Source organism: Myotis brandtii, unplaced genomic scaffold (assembly GCF_000412655.1).
Source record: "Myotis brandtii unplaced genomic scaffold, ASM41265v1 scaffold58, whole genome shotgun sequence".
In the NCBI taxonomy this organism is placed as follows: domain Eukaryota; kingdom Metazoa; phylum Chordata; class Mammalia; order Chiroptera; family Vespertilionidae; genus Myotis; species Myotis brandtii.
The window spans coordinates 1159617-1176502 of NW_005370176.1; the positions used below are offsets into that span (position 1 = coordinate 1159617).

At 38.7% G+C, this 16886-nt stretch overlaps 2 protein-coding genes across 5 annotated transcripts in view; one reads left to right on the plus strand and one right to left on the minus strand.

Moving 5' to 3' along the window:
- Positions 1–9924, plus strand: part of RPL5 (ribosomal protein L5) — a 10451-nt gene extending 527 nt beyond the window's left edge. The window contains exons 2-8 of the mRNA XM_005878977.2: positions 229–298; positions 394–509; positions 2186–2320; positions 3792–3994; positions 5015–5192; positions 9225–9313; positions 9756–9924. Coding sequence (XP_005879039.1) covers positions 229–298; positions 394–509; positions 2186–2320; positions 3792–3994; positions 5015–5192; positions 9225–9313; positions 9756–9855 — 891 coding nt within the window. The 3' untranslated portion in view covers positions 9856–9924. The remainder of the gene's footprint in view (positions 1–228; positions 299–393; positions 510–2185; positions 2321–3791; positions 3995–5014; positions 5193–9224; positions 9314–9755) is intronic.
- Positions 9925–10978: 1054 nt separating this feature from the next.
- FAM69A (family with sequence similarity 69, member A) overlaps positions 10979–16886 on the minus strand; it is a 121554-nt gene continuing 115646 nt past the window's right edge. For all 4 annotated transcript variants that reach the window (XM_014550034.1, XM_014550032.1, XM_014550031.1 and 1 more), the window contains exons 4-5: positions 13603–13779; positions 10979–12269 (exon numbers count right to left, since the gene is read on the minus strand). In XM_014550034.1, coding sequence (XP_014405520.1) covers positions 11457–12269; positions 13603–13779 — 990 coding nt within the window. In that variant the 3' untranslated portion in view covers positions 10979–11456. The remainder of the gene's footprint in view (positions 12270–13602; positions 13780–16886) is intronic.

The following is a 16886-nucleotide window of genomic DNA, read 5'->3' on the forward strand; positions in this document are numbered from 1 at the left end:
GTGTAGCAGCCGTGTCGCCCGTAGGTTTGGAGAAGGCGCTTAGCAGGCTTGACACATGGGAGGTGGGAGAGGGGGCTCCTGAGCCCGGGTGGGTGAGGGAGGCTGGGCTCCACGAAGGGGGCAGTTGTCCAGGTTCCCTTTTGAAATCCACACGTTACTTTGTTACAGCTCAGATGTCAGAAGTAGCGTAAGCCGAAACCTGTAATAAATCGTTCTTCTTTCTTGAAGGGGTTTGTGAAAGTTGTCAAGAATAAGGCCTACTTCAAGCGATACCAAGTGAAATTCAGAAGACGGCGAGGTACGGCCCGGTGTTCGTGTTCACAACATTAAAGGAATCTGTTCTGCAGTGGAGGAGACTTAAAAAAAAAATTTTTTTTTTTCTTCCTTCTTCAGAGGGTAAAACCGATTACTATGCCCGGAAACGCTTGGTCATCCAGGATAAAAACAAGTACAACACACCGAAGTACAGGATGATCGTCCGCGTCACCAACAGAGACATCATCTGTCAGGTAAGGCGCCTCGGGGACCCCGGTGCCGGGGACCCCACCCCCCGACTCCCCGCCGGGGGAGCTGTGCTCGGGGACGGCACGCACGTGTGCATGAAGGCCCCTCAGGTTCCGGCCCCGCGCTCCACAGACAGGGAGTGAGTTCTTTTCCTTTTCGTGGGTCTTCGATTGGAGCCTGGGGAGTTGGTACTTGAGAAAAGCTGGGCTAAAGAGCAGCCACGTTTGGCAGTCCTGACCCAGATGAATCCTGTTGTTGTGTGTTTTTTATTAAAAAAAAATTTTTTTTCTTTATTGATTAAGGTGTTACATATGTGTCCTTATGGGGAAAAGAGGATTAGAGGGATTTCTGTTACTATTGCCATTTGCCCGGGGGCGGGGGGGGGTGTGGTGGCTGGGGGGTGAAAGGCTACATTTGAGACCAGATAGAACAGAGATGGCGAACCTATTTAAATGCCATTTAAATATATAAAATAAATATCAAAAATGTAAGTCTTTGTTTTACTATGGTTGCAAATATCAAAAAATTTCTATATGTGACACGGCACCAGAGTTAAGTTAGGGTTTTTCAAAATGCTGACACGCCGAGCTCAAAAGGTTCGCCATCACTGGGATAGAAGGTTCGGGCTCATTCCAGCCCCAGTGGGGTGATAGGCTTTGTCATGGACCACGTCCTCGCTGTTACTGTGTGGCCGTAGGTGCCACGTACCCGCTGCTCTTTGGAGAGGGAGGTTGTTGGGAAGGTTAAATTATGCTTTAAGATTGTCCTTATTTCTGCTTCTTGTTGGAAATGGGTTTTTAACTGTTATATGTGAAGCTGTCTTCCACGAAAAAGACCTCCAGAAAGTGGCAGTGTGCTCCTAGAAGATAATTTGCTGGAATTTTGCGACAAGGGAAATTTTTTTTATTATTATTTGAGATATTTGGGGCCTTTGCGGGAGGCAAGCACACCTGTTTTCTGGGCACGCTAATTTGTGGTTGTGAAGGCAGTGTGTCCCTCCATACCTAAGGACATGACATAACACTAGGTGTCTGGATCATTATTAGACTTCAAATGTGCTTAGTTCAAAAGATGTTTGAAATTGGGAATTCCTTTGACTTTTCAAAGTGCCTCTAATTCACCAGCTAAACCTAAGTCTTTTCAGTACTTAGAGGTAAGGAACTAGAGCAGTGATGGCGAACCTTTTGAGCTCGGCGTGTCAGCATTTTGAAAAACCCTAACTTAACTCTGGTGCCGTGTCACATATAGAAATTTTTTGATATTTGGAACCATAGTAAAACAAAGACTTATATTTTTGATATTTATTTTATATATTTAAATGCCATTTAACAAAGAAAAATCAACCAAAAAAATGAGTTCGAGTGTCACCTCCGACACGCGTGTCATAGGTTCACCATCACTGAACTAGAGTATAATTTATTCCAAAGGCAATTTGGTATTCAATGTCCATGTGGTAATTTTAGCTTTATATATATTGTGACATTAGTCAAACATATTTAGACTTAAATCTACCTGCTATAGTTTGACCAAGACATAACTACTTGAAGGTAACTGGGTTTAACAAAGATTTTAAGTGATGCAGAACTGTGTCCAGGTTTTTTTCTTCAAGTTCTTTGAATACAAAGGCATTTCGGACAAATAGTAAAAAGCAGATGACTAACCTGGTTTTTCTCTTCTATAGATCGCTTATGCCCGTATAGAAGGAGATATGATAGTTTGTGCAGCTTATGCTCATGAACTCCCCAAGTATGGTGTGAAGGTTGGCCTGACAAATTATGCTGCAGCATATTGTACTGGCCTGCTGCTGGCCCGCAGGGTATGTACAGGATTACTTTATAATTGATATATCTTGGAATTAACTCATCGCTTGGAATTGTCTGAAAGAAATGTTTACACATGGATAAGATACCCTCAGCTGTTGGGTCAAGAGAGTGCCTGGTGTTACCCTGCGGCTTACAAGAGCATCATTAGGAAAGATACTTTTATAAATACAAGCTTTGAGACAGCAGTGCATTTCCTAATAATTTGGGGGAACAGTTTTCCTGTTTGTTGGGTATATCTAAACCAATAGAATTTCCTGCAGTCTCTTGTCTGATGTAGTAGCCAGTGGTAGCCAGCAGCCACATGTGGTTGTTGAGCACTTGAAATGCTTCTAGTGCTACTGATGAACTGAATTTTTAACTTAAATTGGAGTAGCCACTTGTGTTTCCTTAGTGGCTACCTTATTGGGCAGATCTACTCAGAAATGATCTTCTGACCATAAGTGTACATTAAAAAATGTAGACTACTCCAGACCTTCAGAATTTGTTTTAATAGGATGTCCAAGTGATTGATTTATATGCATGTTAAATTTTGAGAAGCAATGTTTTAAACTTGGGAGGCGGTGTTAATGTGTGTGTGTGTGGGGGGGGTGGGCTTTGTTTTAATCATCTTTGCCTTTGGTTGGCAGCATTTCTTATAACTTGCAGAAAAGATGAAAATGTGACTTTGCCTTATTTTTTCTCAGTTGCTGACCTTGTTTTGCAGTGGAATTGTTAAGCATGCATCATTGTTGGGGATCCACATCTTCATTGGTCATAAACATGTTTGAGTGGGGGTGGGTAACATTGCCTTTATATATGAGAGCAACTTGGTGCAAAGGCACTGCTTTTTAAGCGATAAAGACTAGCAGAGGAGTGGTGCATATTAACATAATGTATCAGAGACAGCTGCAGAAGATGTCTTCAACCCAGGATCCTATTCCTCAAAACTATGTGATAACATTTAATATTTGGTTGTAGAATTACAGCCAAATATGACTGAAGCAATGTGATTACCTCCCTTAAGTAAATTTATTTTATTTATTTAAAATATATTTTTAGTGATTTCAGAGAGAAAGGGAGAGAGAAGATAGAAACATCAATGATGAGAGGATCAATCATTGATTGGCTGCCTCCTGCATGCCCTGCACTGGGGATTGAGCCTGCAACCCAGGCATGTTCCCTGACCAGGAATCAAACCGTGACCTCATGCTGGCTGGGCCTCCCTTGAGTAAATTTTTAAAAATCAAAGTTATGTATATCCTTATTGCTGCATAAATCAAATACGGACATGTAGCAGATTAAGAAGCTATTGAATAAAGTTAACTGAGAAATTGAAGTTTTGTAGCATTTAAAAATTTATATTTAAAAGTAGATTGGGATTAGGAGATAAATAAGAAAGAAATTTTTTTGTCAGAGGTCATTAAAGTTGTGTGAGATATTGTTAGAGTTGTTGGAATATATTCAGACTGGCTTCTTTGTTAATAGCTTCTCAATAGGTTTGGCATGGACAAGATCTATGAAGGCCAGGTGGAGGTGACTGGAGATGAATACAACGTGGAAAGCATTGATGGTCAACCTGGTGCCTTCACCTGCTACTTGGATGCAGGGCTTGCCAGAACTACTACTGGAAATAAAGTTTTTGGGGCCCTGAAGGGAGCTGTGGATGGAGGCCTATCTATCCCTCACAGGTAATGTAGTATCCAAGGCCTCATTGCCTGGACTCCAGTACTTGCTATTTCTAATTAGACTGTGGAGATTACTGAGTTAAAGTAATAGTAGCTCTCACTGTGTGCCCGCTACATGCTAGGCACTGTGCAAAGGGAACCTGGCTGACAGGAAGGAATTGGAACTCATTTTTACAAGTGAAGAGACGCAAATGATTTGTTCAAGGTTATAGAACCAGTAAGTGGAAGGGCGGGGATTGAAACCACTACCTTTTATGTGTGATTTAGTTTTGGTTTGAAATGAGCAGCTTGGTTTCACCACCACTCCCTCTTCCCCTCCAATGCATTGTCTTTTTTTGAGAATGGCTTTACTGAATTATGGAAAAAAGTAGACTAGAAAAGGTTTGAGAGAAAGGCTTTTAACAGATTTCTAAACTTTAAATTGGAAACAAGGCTGTTCTCAGAAGCTAAGTAGGTGGTTTTAATTTGGTTATTTAGTTCGAATTAATGATTGTTATTGCTGAGTAGCTATATATTAAAGTTATTACGAATATTTTAGTGGTGTTGATTTAACCAAATTTTTAGATGTTTTTGTTTATAAGCCTGGCACTTAATCTTACAATGTGGGGGGAGGGTTTTTTGTTTCTTTTTGAGTATCTACAGTTATGTTAGAGGGCACCTATGTGACTTTTAATGAATCACTCCCATGTACCCTGAGGCACCACTGAGAAATTCTAGTATTTGGGGGAGGAGTTTTGAAACCCTTTTTTATGATAATGAGAACTAACTTTATGGTGGTGAAATGCCTTGGTTCATTTAGTGGTTTTTAAAGGGACTTGTGCTGTGATTTTCTAACCTGAAATTCAGAAATTAGCTGCTGAATGATGATATCCCACTAACTGAGCAGTCAGTAGTTGGTCCTTTGATTGCATATGATGCAATTAATTGTTTCAAGACGGGACTGATGGCAGCTACTAAAATGAATTCCTGCTAGTGGACTGATTTCAATCAACATATACTAAAATGTGAAAAACTTTATTTTAGTACCAAACGATTCCCTGGTTATGATTCAGAAGAAAAGGAATTCAATGCAGAAGTACATCGGAAGCACATCATGGGTCAGAACGTTGCAGATTATATGCGTTATCTAATGGAAGAAGATGAAGATGCTTACAAGAAACAGTTCTCTCAATATATAAAGAACAACGTAACTCCAGACATGGTAAAAATTTTAACTAAAGATGAATGTTTGGTTCATTTATGGAACCAGGTTTACTACTTGTTTTTTGTGGGTACATTATAATTATAGTTTTATTTCAAGTTAACAGTTAAGGCCTGAATATGGGCATGTTCATAGGTACAGACAGAATTATATAAGCTGTCCTTGGCTTAAAATGAAATTGGGATGTTGAACACAGGGTAGGTTAAAAGGATAAGATAGTATAATGAGCTAGACTTGTCAATATGTTTTTAGGAATCTGAGATGCTGAAGGATGGCAGCTTTTAAGTATCCAAATCTAAAGCCTTTTATGCATTTGGCTATTTTGTATTTATAGGTTTCATAGGGATCTGCCCACTCTGGTAGGAGGTGCTAATTACTAAACTTCATTCATTTTGAGACAATGGGGAGAAAAGATACTTTCTTCATAGCAAACAAGTGCTATGTTTTGGACGTTCTCAGGTGTACACACAGAAAGGGAGATGTACAGATTTTTTTTATTATTGATTTCAGAGAGAGAAATATCGATGAGAATCATTGATTGGCTGCCTCTTGCACACCCCCTTCTGGGGATCGAGGCTGCAACCGGGGCATGTGCCCTTGACGGGAATTGAACCTGTGACCCTTCAATCTGCAGGGCGGCGCTCTATCCACTGAGCCAAACTGGCTCGGGCGAGATGTATAGTTTTTTTTTTTAAATATATTGTATTGCTTTTTTACAGAGAGGAAGGGAGGGGGATAGAGGGTTAGAAACATGGAGAGAGAAACATCGATCAGCTGCCTCCTGCACACCTCCTACTGGGATGTGCCCGCAACCAAGGAACATGCCCTTGACCAGAATCGAACCTGGGACCCTTCAGTCTGCAGGCCGACGCTCTATCCACTGAGCCAAACTGGTTAGGGCAAGATGTACAGATTTTTAACATTAGTTCTGCGTGACGCTTAATTAAAGGGAATGGTGTTTGCAAAAGTGAGTTTAATGTTGGAAAAATAAAGTTGTGTCTCCCGGGCTATCTCTATTAATGCATTGGAGTAATTTATGATAGCGCCAGTTTTGAAATTATAGTGAAAGCATAGAACACACAAATCATACTAGGCCCTGGCTGGCATGGCTAATGGTTAAGACTGTCAGCTGGCTCACGGGTTCAATTCTAGTTCAAGGGCATGTGTCTGGGTTGCAGGTTCATCCCCAGCCCTGGTCAGGGTGTGTGCAGGAGCCAGCTAATGGATGTGTCTTACAAATTGATGTTTCTTCCCCTTCCTCCCTCTCTCCCTCCTACTCTCTAAAAATCAAGGGGAAAAGTATCCTCAGGTGAGAATTAACCCCCCAAAAAAGAAATGCTTGAGTACTATAAAACTATGACAAATACAGAATCTATACTAATAAAAGGATAATATGCTAATTAGACCGGTCGACGAGGACATCTGGTAGTCCGGTCCTCCTTCCAGACAAAGCCACGGTGGTGGGGGCAGAGGCAGGTGCAATCAGGCCGGCAAGTGAGGGGTTAGGGGCAATCATGCAGGCAGGCAGGTGAGCGAGCGGTTAGGAGCCAGCGGTCCTGAATTGGGAGAGGGATGTCCGACTGCCAGTTATCCCCCGAGGGGTCTTGGATTGGAGAGGATGCAGGGCAGGCTGAGGAACACACCTCTTCCCCTACCCCTCTCTGCCCTGCACGAATTTTGTGTACCAGGCCTCTAGTTATATGAAAAATAGGTGGGTCACATTAAGTAATTGGTTAGATTTTTTTTTTCTGTTAGTACGTATTTTTGGTATAGCTTTGGCTATTAAATTATTTTTAAAAGAGTTTTATTGGGAAAAGATTATTTGTGTGCTTTGTACACAATGTAGGGCTGGATAAGCACATAGGTTGAGTTTGTTTAATATGTTTTTATTGATTTCAGAGAGGGAGGGAGGGAGAGAAACATCAACGATGAGAGAGAATCCTAATTGGCTGCCTCCTGCACGCACCCTACTGAGGATGGAGCCTGAAACCTGGGCATGTGCCTTTGACCAGAATTGAATCCAGGACCTTCAGTCTGCAGGCTGACGCTCTATCCACTGAGCCAGACCAGCCAGGGCTAGGTTGAGTTTTTGAACTAGGAAAAAGATAGTTTTATATTAGCTATATAGGTGCATGTATTTATACATGAGTATATTCCTTTATTTACTGATACCATCCTTGTTCACTTCTTGACCTGCTTCTACTGATTCTACTTGACCTACAATTTTTTAAAAATATATTTTTATTGATTTTGTAGAGGAAGAGAGAGAGAGAAACATCAGTGAATAGAGTGAATCATTGATCGGCTGCCTCCTGCACACCCAGTGGGGATCAAGCCTACAACCCAGGCATGTGCCCTTGACCCAAATCGAATCCTGGACCCTTCAGTCTGCAGGTCGACACTCTTATCAGCTGAGCCAAACCAGCTAGGGCAACCTGCAAAAATTTTTCCCCTAAACCATTTCTTGCTCTGGTCAAGTTACAGTTGGCTTAATCAAGACTTTTCAAACAATCTGTGTTTTCAGATGTCTGTTTCCTAATGTTTTTTATGTCGATTTCATGCTTCAGCCAGGACCACTCTTTGGCTAATAGACTTTCCAACTAGCTCATTAATTTTATCTATGGAAGCATCTTTCCTATGAGTGCATACTGAAGTTCTATGCAGACACCTGGCATGTCTCAAACAGGAAGTGGTCTTTACCTAAACTCAATGGAGTTGTTTACAAAAATGGTTGTATTTCTTGCTTGTCTGATCTTTTGAAAAGAATAAACTGGGTTGCTTAGATTTTTTTTTTACAACAAGTGAAGTCATCAAATGGGTTTGTTAAATACAGTGGAGAGCTGTAATAAATAGACTGCTAAAAGAGAGAGAAATTAACTTTCAAAAGGGATTTAGGTGGTTTGAGGTCTCATGTAGTGATAAGTTTTGCATTGGTTTCCACAAATGCATGTAGTAATCATGTTCTCTCCACACTGAATAATTTTAGAGACCTGGATTGATTACCTGATTCATTTTTTAGGGGGGCTGTAATTTTTATTATATTTTGATAATTACTCAGGTATTTTACAGCTGCTCTTTCATGAGTGATTTTGCACAGAATCAAGTTATTTACAGTTGACTCTTAAACTTTTTTGGTGTACAAGATGATGCTCCAACCAACCGAGCCACCTAGTCAGGTCCCCATAAACTCTTAAAAATTTTGTTTTGGCGTTTATCCTCACTTAAATGAAAGAATTTAGGTCAGACAGTATTTTAAATGAGCATAAAATGAGTTTGTACAGAAATCATTTTGCTCTAAACTTTGAATGACTTAAAAAATATACCCAAAGTCCTCAGAAAGACATGCAAATTTTTCTTCAAGAAAAAGTTGAGCCGGGCCCGCACTGCACAGTGGTTGAGCTTTGGCTATGAACCAGTTATTCGTCAATTCCTGGTCAGGGCACATGCCCGGTTTCAGGCTCAATCTCCAATGTGGGGCGTGCAGGATGCAGCTGATCAATGATTCTCTCTCATCATTGATGTTTCTATCTCTTCCTGTCTGAAATCAGTAAAAATGTATTAAAAAGTTGAGTTTTGCCTTAGCTGGCTTGGCTCAGTGGATAGAGCGTTGGCCTGCGGACTGAAGGGTCCCAGGTTCGATTCCGGCCAGGGCACATGCCTGGGTTGCGGGCTCGATCCCCAGTGGGGGGCATGCAGGAGGCAGCCAATCAGTGATTCTCACCATTGATGTTTCTGACTCTCCTCTCTTCCTCTCTGAAATCAATAAAAATAAATTTTTTTAAAAAAAAGTTGAGTTTTGTGGATAATGTCAGCTCATTACCTATGGCAAAAAAATTGGGAATTTCTTAAGAAAAGAAATTTAGAGATTACATTTAGAAATTTAAGCAGATACCAACACTGACCTAGTTTAGTGCCCTTTGAGAATCTGGCTTAGAAAGACAAAATAGAGCGAGTAATAGATTACAGTATGTTGTATTATTGTTTAGGGCATAAGAAATGAAACCAAGTACTGTTTGCTTTGCTTTGTTTCAGATGGAGGAGATGTATAAGAAAGCTCATGCTGCTATACGAGAGAATCCAGTCTATGAGAAGAAGCCTAAGAAAGAAGTTAAAAAGAAGAGGTATGTATCTTACTGTTTTCAAGAGAGAGAGGTTGGGAGTGGTTCCAAACTTGCCTTGTTTCATCTTAACTCAGATTCTGAGTAAAGTGCAAACTCGATCACTAACTCTGCATGATGTTGCAGAAGTGAAGGGAACCAGGTTTGCTAAAGTAATTGTGGTGATAGAAATGTATTAGCCTCAGAAGCTACTGAGGTGGTTCATTCTATCCTAGTACAGTGTAACTACCAGTTACTGCTAATAATGATTCTAAACATTGTACTAGTGTGTTTGATTTTTGGCACTGTGTGGTAATAGGACAGTATCACAAAAGTTGGGGGTTGGGGAAATTAGCCTAAAATAATAAGTGCATTTATTGGAAATCTTATTACAAATAAAACACAGCTCTGTCCTCTTTAGCTGTATTTTTAAAAATAACATTTCTGGCTCTTCTTTGTTTTATAGGTGGAACCGTCCCAAAATGTCTCTTGCCCAGAAGAAAGATCGGGTAGCTCAGAAGAAAGCAAGCTTCCTCAGAGCTCAGGAACGGGCTGCTGAGAGCTAATAAACCAAATCATAATTTTCTATGAAGATTTTCCAGAAGAGAGACAATAAACTTATTAGGCAAACAGCTGTTTCTGTGTTGAGCTCTTGTTAATGAAACTGTAGGAAATACCCTGAAATTGGCAGTATATTTCCTCAAGAAACAAGTATAGTTTTTCCCAGAAAAAGATGTCCTGTGTATTGACTCAAAGTTCACACCTGCTGCTTGGGCTTCTGTTCTCAAGTCTGACAAGCAACATACCAGCCTTCCACTAGGAAATACTTCTTTCATTTATTGTAACCAGATGATTAGTAGGAAGAAAGGTACCTTCAAAGTATGTAATTTTAAAGTAAGCAAAACGTGCTAATCTGTGGATTTAATTTTTGAAAGGAAGCTGTCCAATGAAGGTCACATAGCTAAGATTCTTTAATCAGATGAAATCTTTGAACAGAAAATACTGGGTCTTTTCTCTAGAAGGTGTTTAATTTTGTGGAGATGCTGAAAGGTACATGGCCAGATCTGAATAAACATGAAAGAGGAGCAAATCTTTGTATATATAGTTTACATGAGAAAATATTTGATGAATAAATTTGCGTGCCTCTAAAAATAGCCCTTTGGTCAACAGAAAATACTGTTTGAAAATGTCAAGTTAAAAAGTTCTGATTTCAGGGTCCACTTAATGACTCTTCATGACAAATTCAAGATAAATGTATCTGGATAGGGTCTGTGGCCTTAAGTTGGCTGGCTGATACCAAGATGGACCATTTGAAACTAAGGTGGAAAGCTCATCCATTTTCATGGCAATTACATGTTGCTAAGTAAGACACTTGATAGGTCTTTAAGAGCCTCTGAAGCACCCTAGCTGGTTTTGCTCAGTGGATAGAGCATCAGCTTGTGGAGATGTTGCGTTCCAGGTTTGGTTCTGGTCAAGGGCATGTACATAGGTTGCAGGCTCCTCCAGGCCCTGGTCAGGGTGTGTGCAAGAGGCAACCAATCATGTTTCTCTCACATTGAAGTTTCTGTCTTCCACTTGCCCTAAAAATATCCTTGGGTGAGAATAAAAAAAGAGGCTCTGAAGCCACATAAAGCATGATGTCTTTAAAATGGGTTTAAGTCTATAATACAACAAAGCATACTATTAACATCTATTTATAAATCAGTAATTTTAATTTATCTGCTTTGCAGTCTTCATTTCTGTTAATGTGCAAACTTTACCATGCTAAGACATTAGTAAATTTATGTATAAATTTCAAACAGCAGCTTCAACGCAAACAATGTTTCCAGCAGTGGTATTTTGACTAACAAATCTACAAAATAATCTCACTGTTGATGTCTGGAATGAGGCTTCACAGCATTATTTTAAAGTCAGTCAAATAGTTACACAGTGAATGTACTGGGAAATGTACCAGGACTTCTGAAAGCAGGAATTACATTTTGGGGACCTATTGATCCTATACCTCCCGTCATTCAGCAATAGACATGTATTTTAAGATGATGGCTTCTTAGGATTGGGAAATGAGTTTTGTACTGGCAGGGATTTCAATCAGAAGCCATTTTTTTTTAGAGTGCTCAAACTTTTCTAAGTGGTAAGTTTCCCACAATGGTCACAATGTCCAAATGAACTAAGAGTCATTTGTGTAGGAAATTTTCTTCCACAGTAATGTTTTCAGGTTATTTAGTATCAAAGAATGTTCCATTTCCATTTGATTTGCTGTGACTTTGAGAGCAATACAAGAATAAAGTTGCTTTTCTAATTCTTCACGAATTTCACTTGGAGCACCACGCAATAGGTAGTCTTTGAGTAACTGACAGGCTTTTGCCAAGTTTGGTTGTATCACTTCTGAAGTACATTTCATTGTACTCTGATCACAGCTAGTTCGACAATCCGTGCCATAGACACAGTCCAAATCAGACTCACAGTGACGATCCTTTATAAGTTCTTTCAGGTTTGTCTCTGGCACAATTTTTCTCATGTCCACCATTTTCAAATCATACTTATCATTATATCCTAGGTTTTTGGCACTAGTATCACACATGAGAAAGTTTCCGTAGGGGCCGTGGAAAACATCTTCCACAAACTCGAGAAGTCCTATGGCTATTTTAGCCTTTCTGGGCCATGATGGTGTGAACAACTGATCCATGCTTCTTCTGAACCCAGAGGGAATAAAAAGTTCAATGACCCATGGAAGGCTTATTCCATAAAGAGAGGTATATTCAACACTTTCCATTACATAGAGATCACCACAGAATCCCATTAATTTGGGGGTATGTTCCTTATCTTGAAGTATCACCATGAGAAGAAATTCATTTAATTGAAGAAGTGCCCATGCTGACTTTGCTTCTCCCAAGGAAACCTGGCCATCTTTGTCTCCATCAGCCACCGTCAAGATGAGATTGACCAGTTCAGAGAGGTTTCCCTGGTCACCCAATTTTGCCTATAAAGATAAGACGTTAGCAAATGGAAAAATACTAACTTCCTTTATGGGGATTATTATCATGCTAAGTAATTTTGCTACTGAATCCCCATAAGGAACTTAAAACATAATCCAAATATTTATGATGCTAAGTGAGAACTATATTGTATGTAAATGCAGTAAAACTTGGCTAAGTCTATTTATTAAGAAATGGCCACCCTAAGTCCCATAACCCTCTTACACTCTGCATAAATACAGTTAATGAAGACACGAATTATTCTTTGTCTTATTCATACATTTACTTGCAAAATTGCAGTGTAATGTGCTCATTTTACCTAATAACAGACAAACATGTAAATTGACTGTCCCTCTGCTATGCTTACCAGCCAATCAGGAGAGTATGCAAATTAACCCAACAAAGATGGCGGTTAATTTGCATACGTAGGCATGAAGCGGCGGAGCGAAGACTGAAGGCTCCGGCCGGAGCAAAGGCCTGGGTCCCGGGTGCCGGAGGAAAACCGGTGCTGGCAGCCAGGGGAAGGGAAGGCCTATTGCACTAATCTCTTCGTGCAACGGGCCTCTAGTATCCAATTATAAGAAGGGTCAACTGAAAATTATTTTTTGTAATCACATTAATGTAATTATTTTAACTTACATTATTCCAATAATGAAGGTAAAAATGTATTTCCCTGCTTGGGATAAAATAATTTGAAAATGTAAGCTCTCCAGAGAAAAAGATTATAAGAGCAATAAAAAAAATATTCTTTGCCCTAGCCGGTTTGGCTCAGTGGATGGAGCGTCGGCCTGCGGACTGAAGAGTCCCAGGTTTTATTCCGGTCAGGGACATGTGCCTTGGTTGTGGGCACGTCCCCAGTTGAGCACAACCCCAGCAGGAGGCAGCTGATCGATGTTTCTCTCTCATCGATGTTTCTGGCTCTCTATTCCTCTCCCTTCCTCTCTATAAAAAATCAATTAAAAAAAAGATTCTTTCCCAAAGTGTAATTGTTTTCATCTTTTAATACTTCTAATTAATCTCTGTATGAGGATTTCTTTAAAATTTAAAAAAATAATTTGCAAAGCAGGTTGTACTGATTTTATTTCACTTTTCAAAATGTATCAGCTACAATGTCAAACTATAGAACTCCCCTCTCATATCTGGACATTTTTAGCTTATAATATTAAAGTAAATATCTTCCACACATTTTTTCTTTTCTTTGAATTATTTCTCTCAAGATAAGAGTCTTGATACAGGTCAAAGAATAGCAACATTCTTGTGGTTTAGAATGAGGTGCTGGCAATTCTTTCAGAAGAGTGTAGTGATTCATACTGGCAACATGTGAATAGATATACTTACTTTAAAGAGACTGTAGACCATTTCTTTGAATTTCTGTACAGTAGTTCCCCTAGTTGGTTTATCAAACAACACTATTTCTTTTCTTGGTTCCAATTCAGTTCCAAAATCAAGATGAAGTGCTTGTTCCATTTGACATTTCACAACCCCTGGTAGATTATCCCAAATCCCTAAATACATCTATGTGAAAAAGAATGGCAAGTTATGCTTTAGGCTAAATAGGAAATTATCACTATATTTTTAGTGTCCTCCTCCTCCTCTAAAAACACACTTACAAACACTGAGACTGTGACTTTCTTTTTAAATTGCAAATTAGAAATCATACTCTGAATATTTTTCCTCTTAATTTTTTAAATTACAAAAGTAATGTATGCCTAAATATATATTTTCCAACCATGATCATCAATTTTATTTTTCCACTTTTTACTGTGGTAAAATTATAAAAACAATATTTGCCATCTTAACCATTTTTAGTTTACAATTCAGTGGTATACATTAATGAAGTTGTGCTACCATCACCACCATCCTTTTTAGAACTCTTTTCTTTTTGTAAAATGGAAACTCTATACCGTTAAACAATAATTCTTCCTTACCTCTTTCCTCCCTGGCATCACCTTTCTACTTTCTGTCTTTATGATTTTTGACTACTGTCTCATATAAATGGAATCATACAGAATTTGTTTTTTTGTGACTGGCTTATTTCACTTAGCATTATGTGCATATTGTAGCATGTGTCCGGATTTCCTTCCTTTTTAAAGTTGAATAATATTCTACTATTAATATATCATATTTTGCATTTCCATTCATCTGCCAATGAGCATTTGGGTTGCTTCCATGTTTTAGCTATTGTGAATCATGTTGACATGAACATGGATGTGAAATATCTCTAAAATAACCCCTGCTCTCAATCCTTCTAGGTATATACCCAGAAGTGGAACTGCTGGATCACAGGTCAATCTATTTTTATATTTTTGAGGAACTGCCATACTGTTTTAGGCAGTGGCTTGTACCATTTTACATTCCCACCAACAGTGCACAAAGGTTCAAATTTGCTGTTGTTTTTTTTATAGTAGCCATCCTAATTGGTATGAGGCAGTATCTCATTGTGGTTTTAATTTGCATTTCCCTAATGATCAGTGATGCTGTGCATCTTTTCATGTATTTATTGGCCATTTGTATGTCTTTTTTTTTTTTTTGAGAAATATCTATCCAAGTTCTTTGCCCATTTTTTAATCTAGTTGTTTGGGTTTTTTGTTGTTGCGTTTTAGGAGTTCTCTATAGATTCTGGACATTAATCCCTTATCAGGTATATGATTTGTAAATTTTCTCTAATTTTGTGGGTTGCCTTTTTACTCTACTGATATTGTCTTTTGATACACAAAATATAAAAATTTTCATGAAGTCCCATTTGTCTATTTTTACGTTTGTTGCCTGTTCCTTTTGGTGTCATACCCAAGAAATCATTGCCAAATCCAATGTCATAAAGTTTTTACCCTATGTTTTAATCTAAAAGTTTTATAGTTTTAGATCTTACATTTATATCTCTGATCCATTTTTACTTTAATTTTGCATATGATATTAGCTAAGGATCCAACTTCATTCTTTTGCAGGTAGATATTTAGTTTTCCCAGCACCATTTGCTGAAAAGATAGTCCTTTTCCTATTGAATGGTCTTAGTACCCTTGTCAAAAATCATCCTGCTATTGCCCTAACTGGTTTGGCTCAGTGGATAGAGCATCGGCCTGCAGACTGAAGGGTCCCGGGTTCAATTCCGGGCAAGGGCATATGCCTTGGTTGTGGGCACATCCCCAGTAGGGGATGTGCAGGAGGCAGCTTATTGAGGTTTCTCTCTCATTAATGTTTCTAGCTCTCTATCCTTCTCCCTTCCTCTCTGTGAAAAATCAATAAAATATATTTTAAAAAAACCATGTGAGGGCTTTTTCTGAGTTCTCTATTCTATTCCATTGATTTATATGTCAGTCATTATTCCAGTACCACTCTGTTTTGATTACTGTAGCTTTATAGAAAAATTTGAAATAACAAGTATGAGTCCTCCAGCTTTGTACTTCTTTTTCAAGATTGCTTTGTCTATTAAGGGTTCCTTGAGATGCCATATTAATTTTAGGAGGGGGTTTTCTATTTCTGCAAAAATTGTCATTGGGCCCTGGCCAGCGTGATTCAGTGTTAGAGAGATCATGGGTTTGATTCCAGGTCAAGGGCATGTACCTGGGTTGCAGATTTGATCCCTGGCCCTGGTAAGGGTGCCTGTAGGAAGCAACCAATTGATGTGTCTCTCTCACATCAATGTTTCTCTCTTTCTCTCTCCTCCCACTCTCTCTAAAAATCAATGGAAATATATATCCTTGGGTGAGTATTAACAAAAACAAACAAAGTCATTGGGACTTTGATAGGGATTGCATTGACTTTGTAGATCCCTTTGGGTAATATTAACAAGTTAACAATATTTAGTATTCCAACCCATGTACATGGGATATGTTCCATTTATTTATGTCTTTAATTTATTTCAGAAGTTTTCATTGTACAAGTCTTTCACTTCCTTGGTTAAATTAATTACTAAGTATTCTTTTGGATGCTATTGTAAATAGAATGGTTTTCTTAATTTTCTTTTTGCTTTGGCCATTGTTGGTGTATAGAAATGCAATTGACATTTGTGTGTTGATTTTGTTTCATGCTACTTTGCTGAACTCACTTATTAGTGCTAACAATTTTTGTGTGTGGAATCTTTAGTCTGTGTGTTGTTTTTTACAACAGATCATATAATCTGTCAAGAGAGATCATTTTACTTCTTCCTTTCCAATTTAGATGCCTTATATTTCTTTTTCTTGTCTAACTGATCTGGCTAGTGGCCAGAAATTCCAGTGTTTTGATTAATAGAAGTGGCAAACGTGGGGATCCTAATCTTGTTCCTGATCTTAGAGGAAAAGTTTTCAGTCTTTCACCATTAAGTATGTTAGCTGTGGGCGTTTTTTTTTTAAAATGGGTTTTACTATTTTAAGGTAGTTGCCTTATAGTCCTAATTTGTTGATTATTCTTATCATGAAAGGGTACTGAATTCTGTCAATACTTGTTCTGCATCAATCGAGATGATCCTTTTCTTTTTTCCTTCTTTCTGTTAACATGGTGTATTACATTGATCGATTTTCCTATGTTGAACCATCCTCACATTCCAGGAATAAACCCCCACTTGGTCAGGATGCATGATCCCTTTATTATTTATTTTTATTTTTTATCCTCACCAGAGGATATATGTTCACTGACTTTTAGAG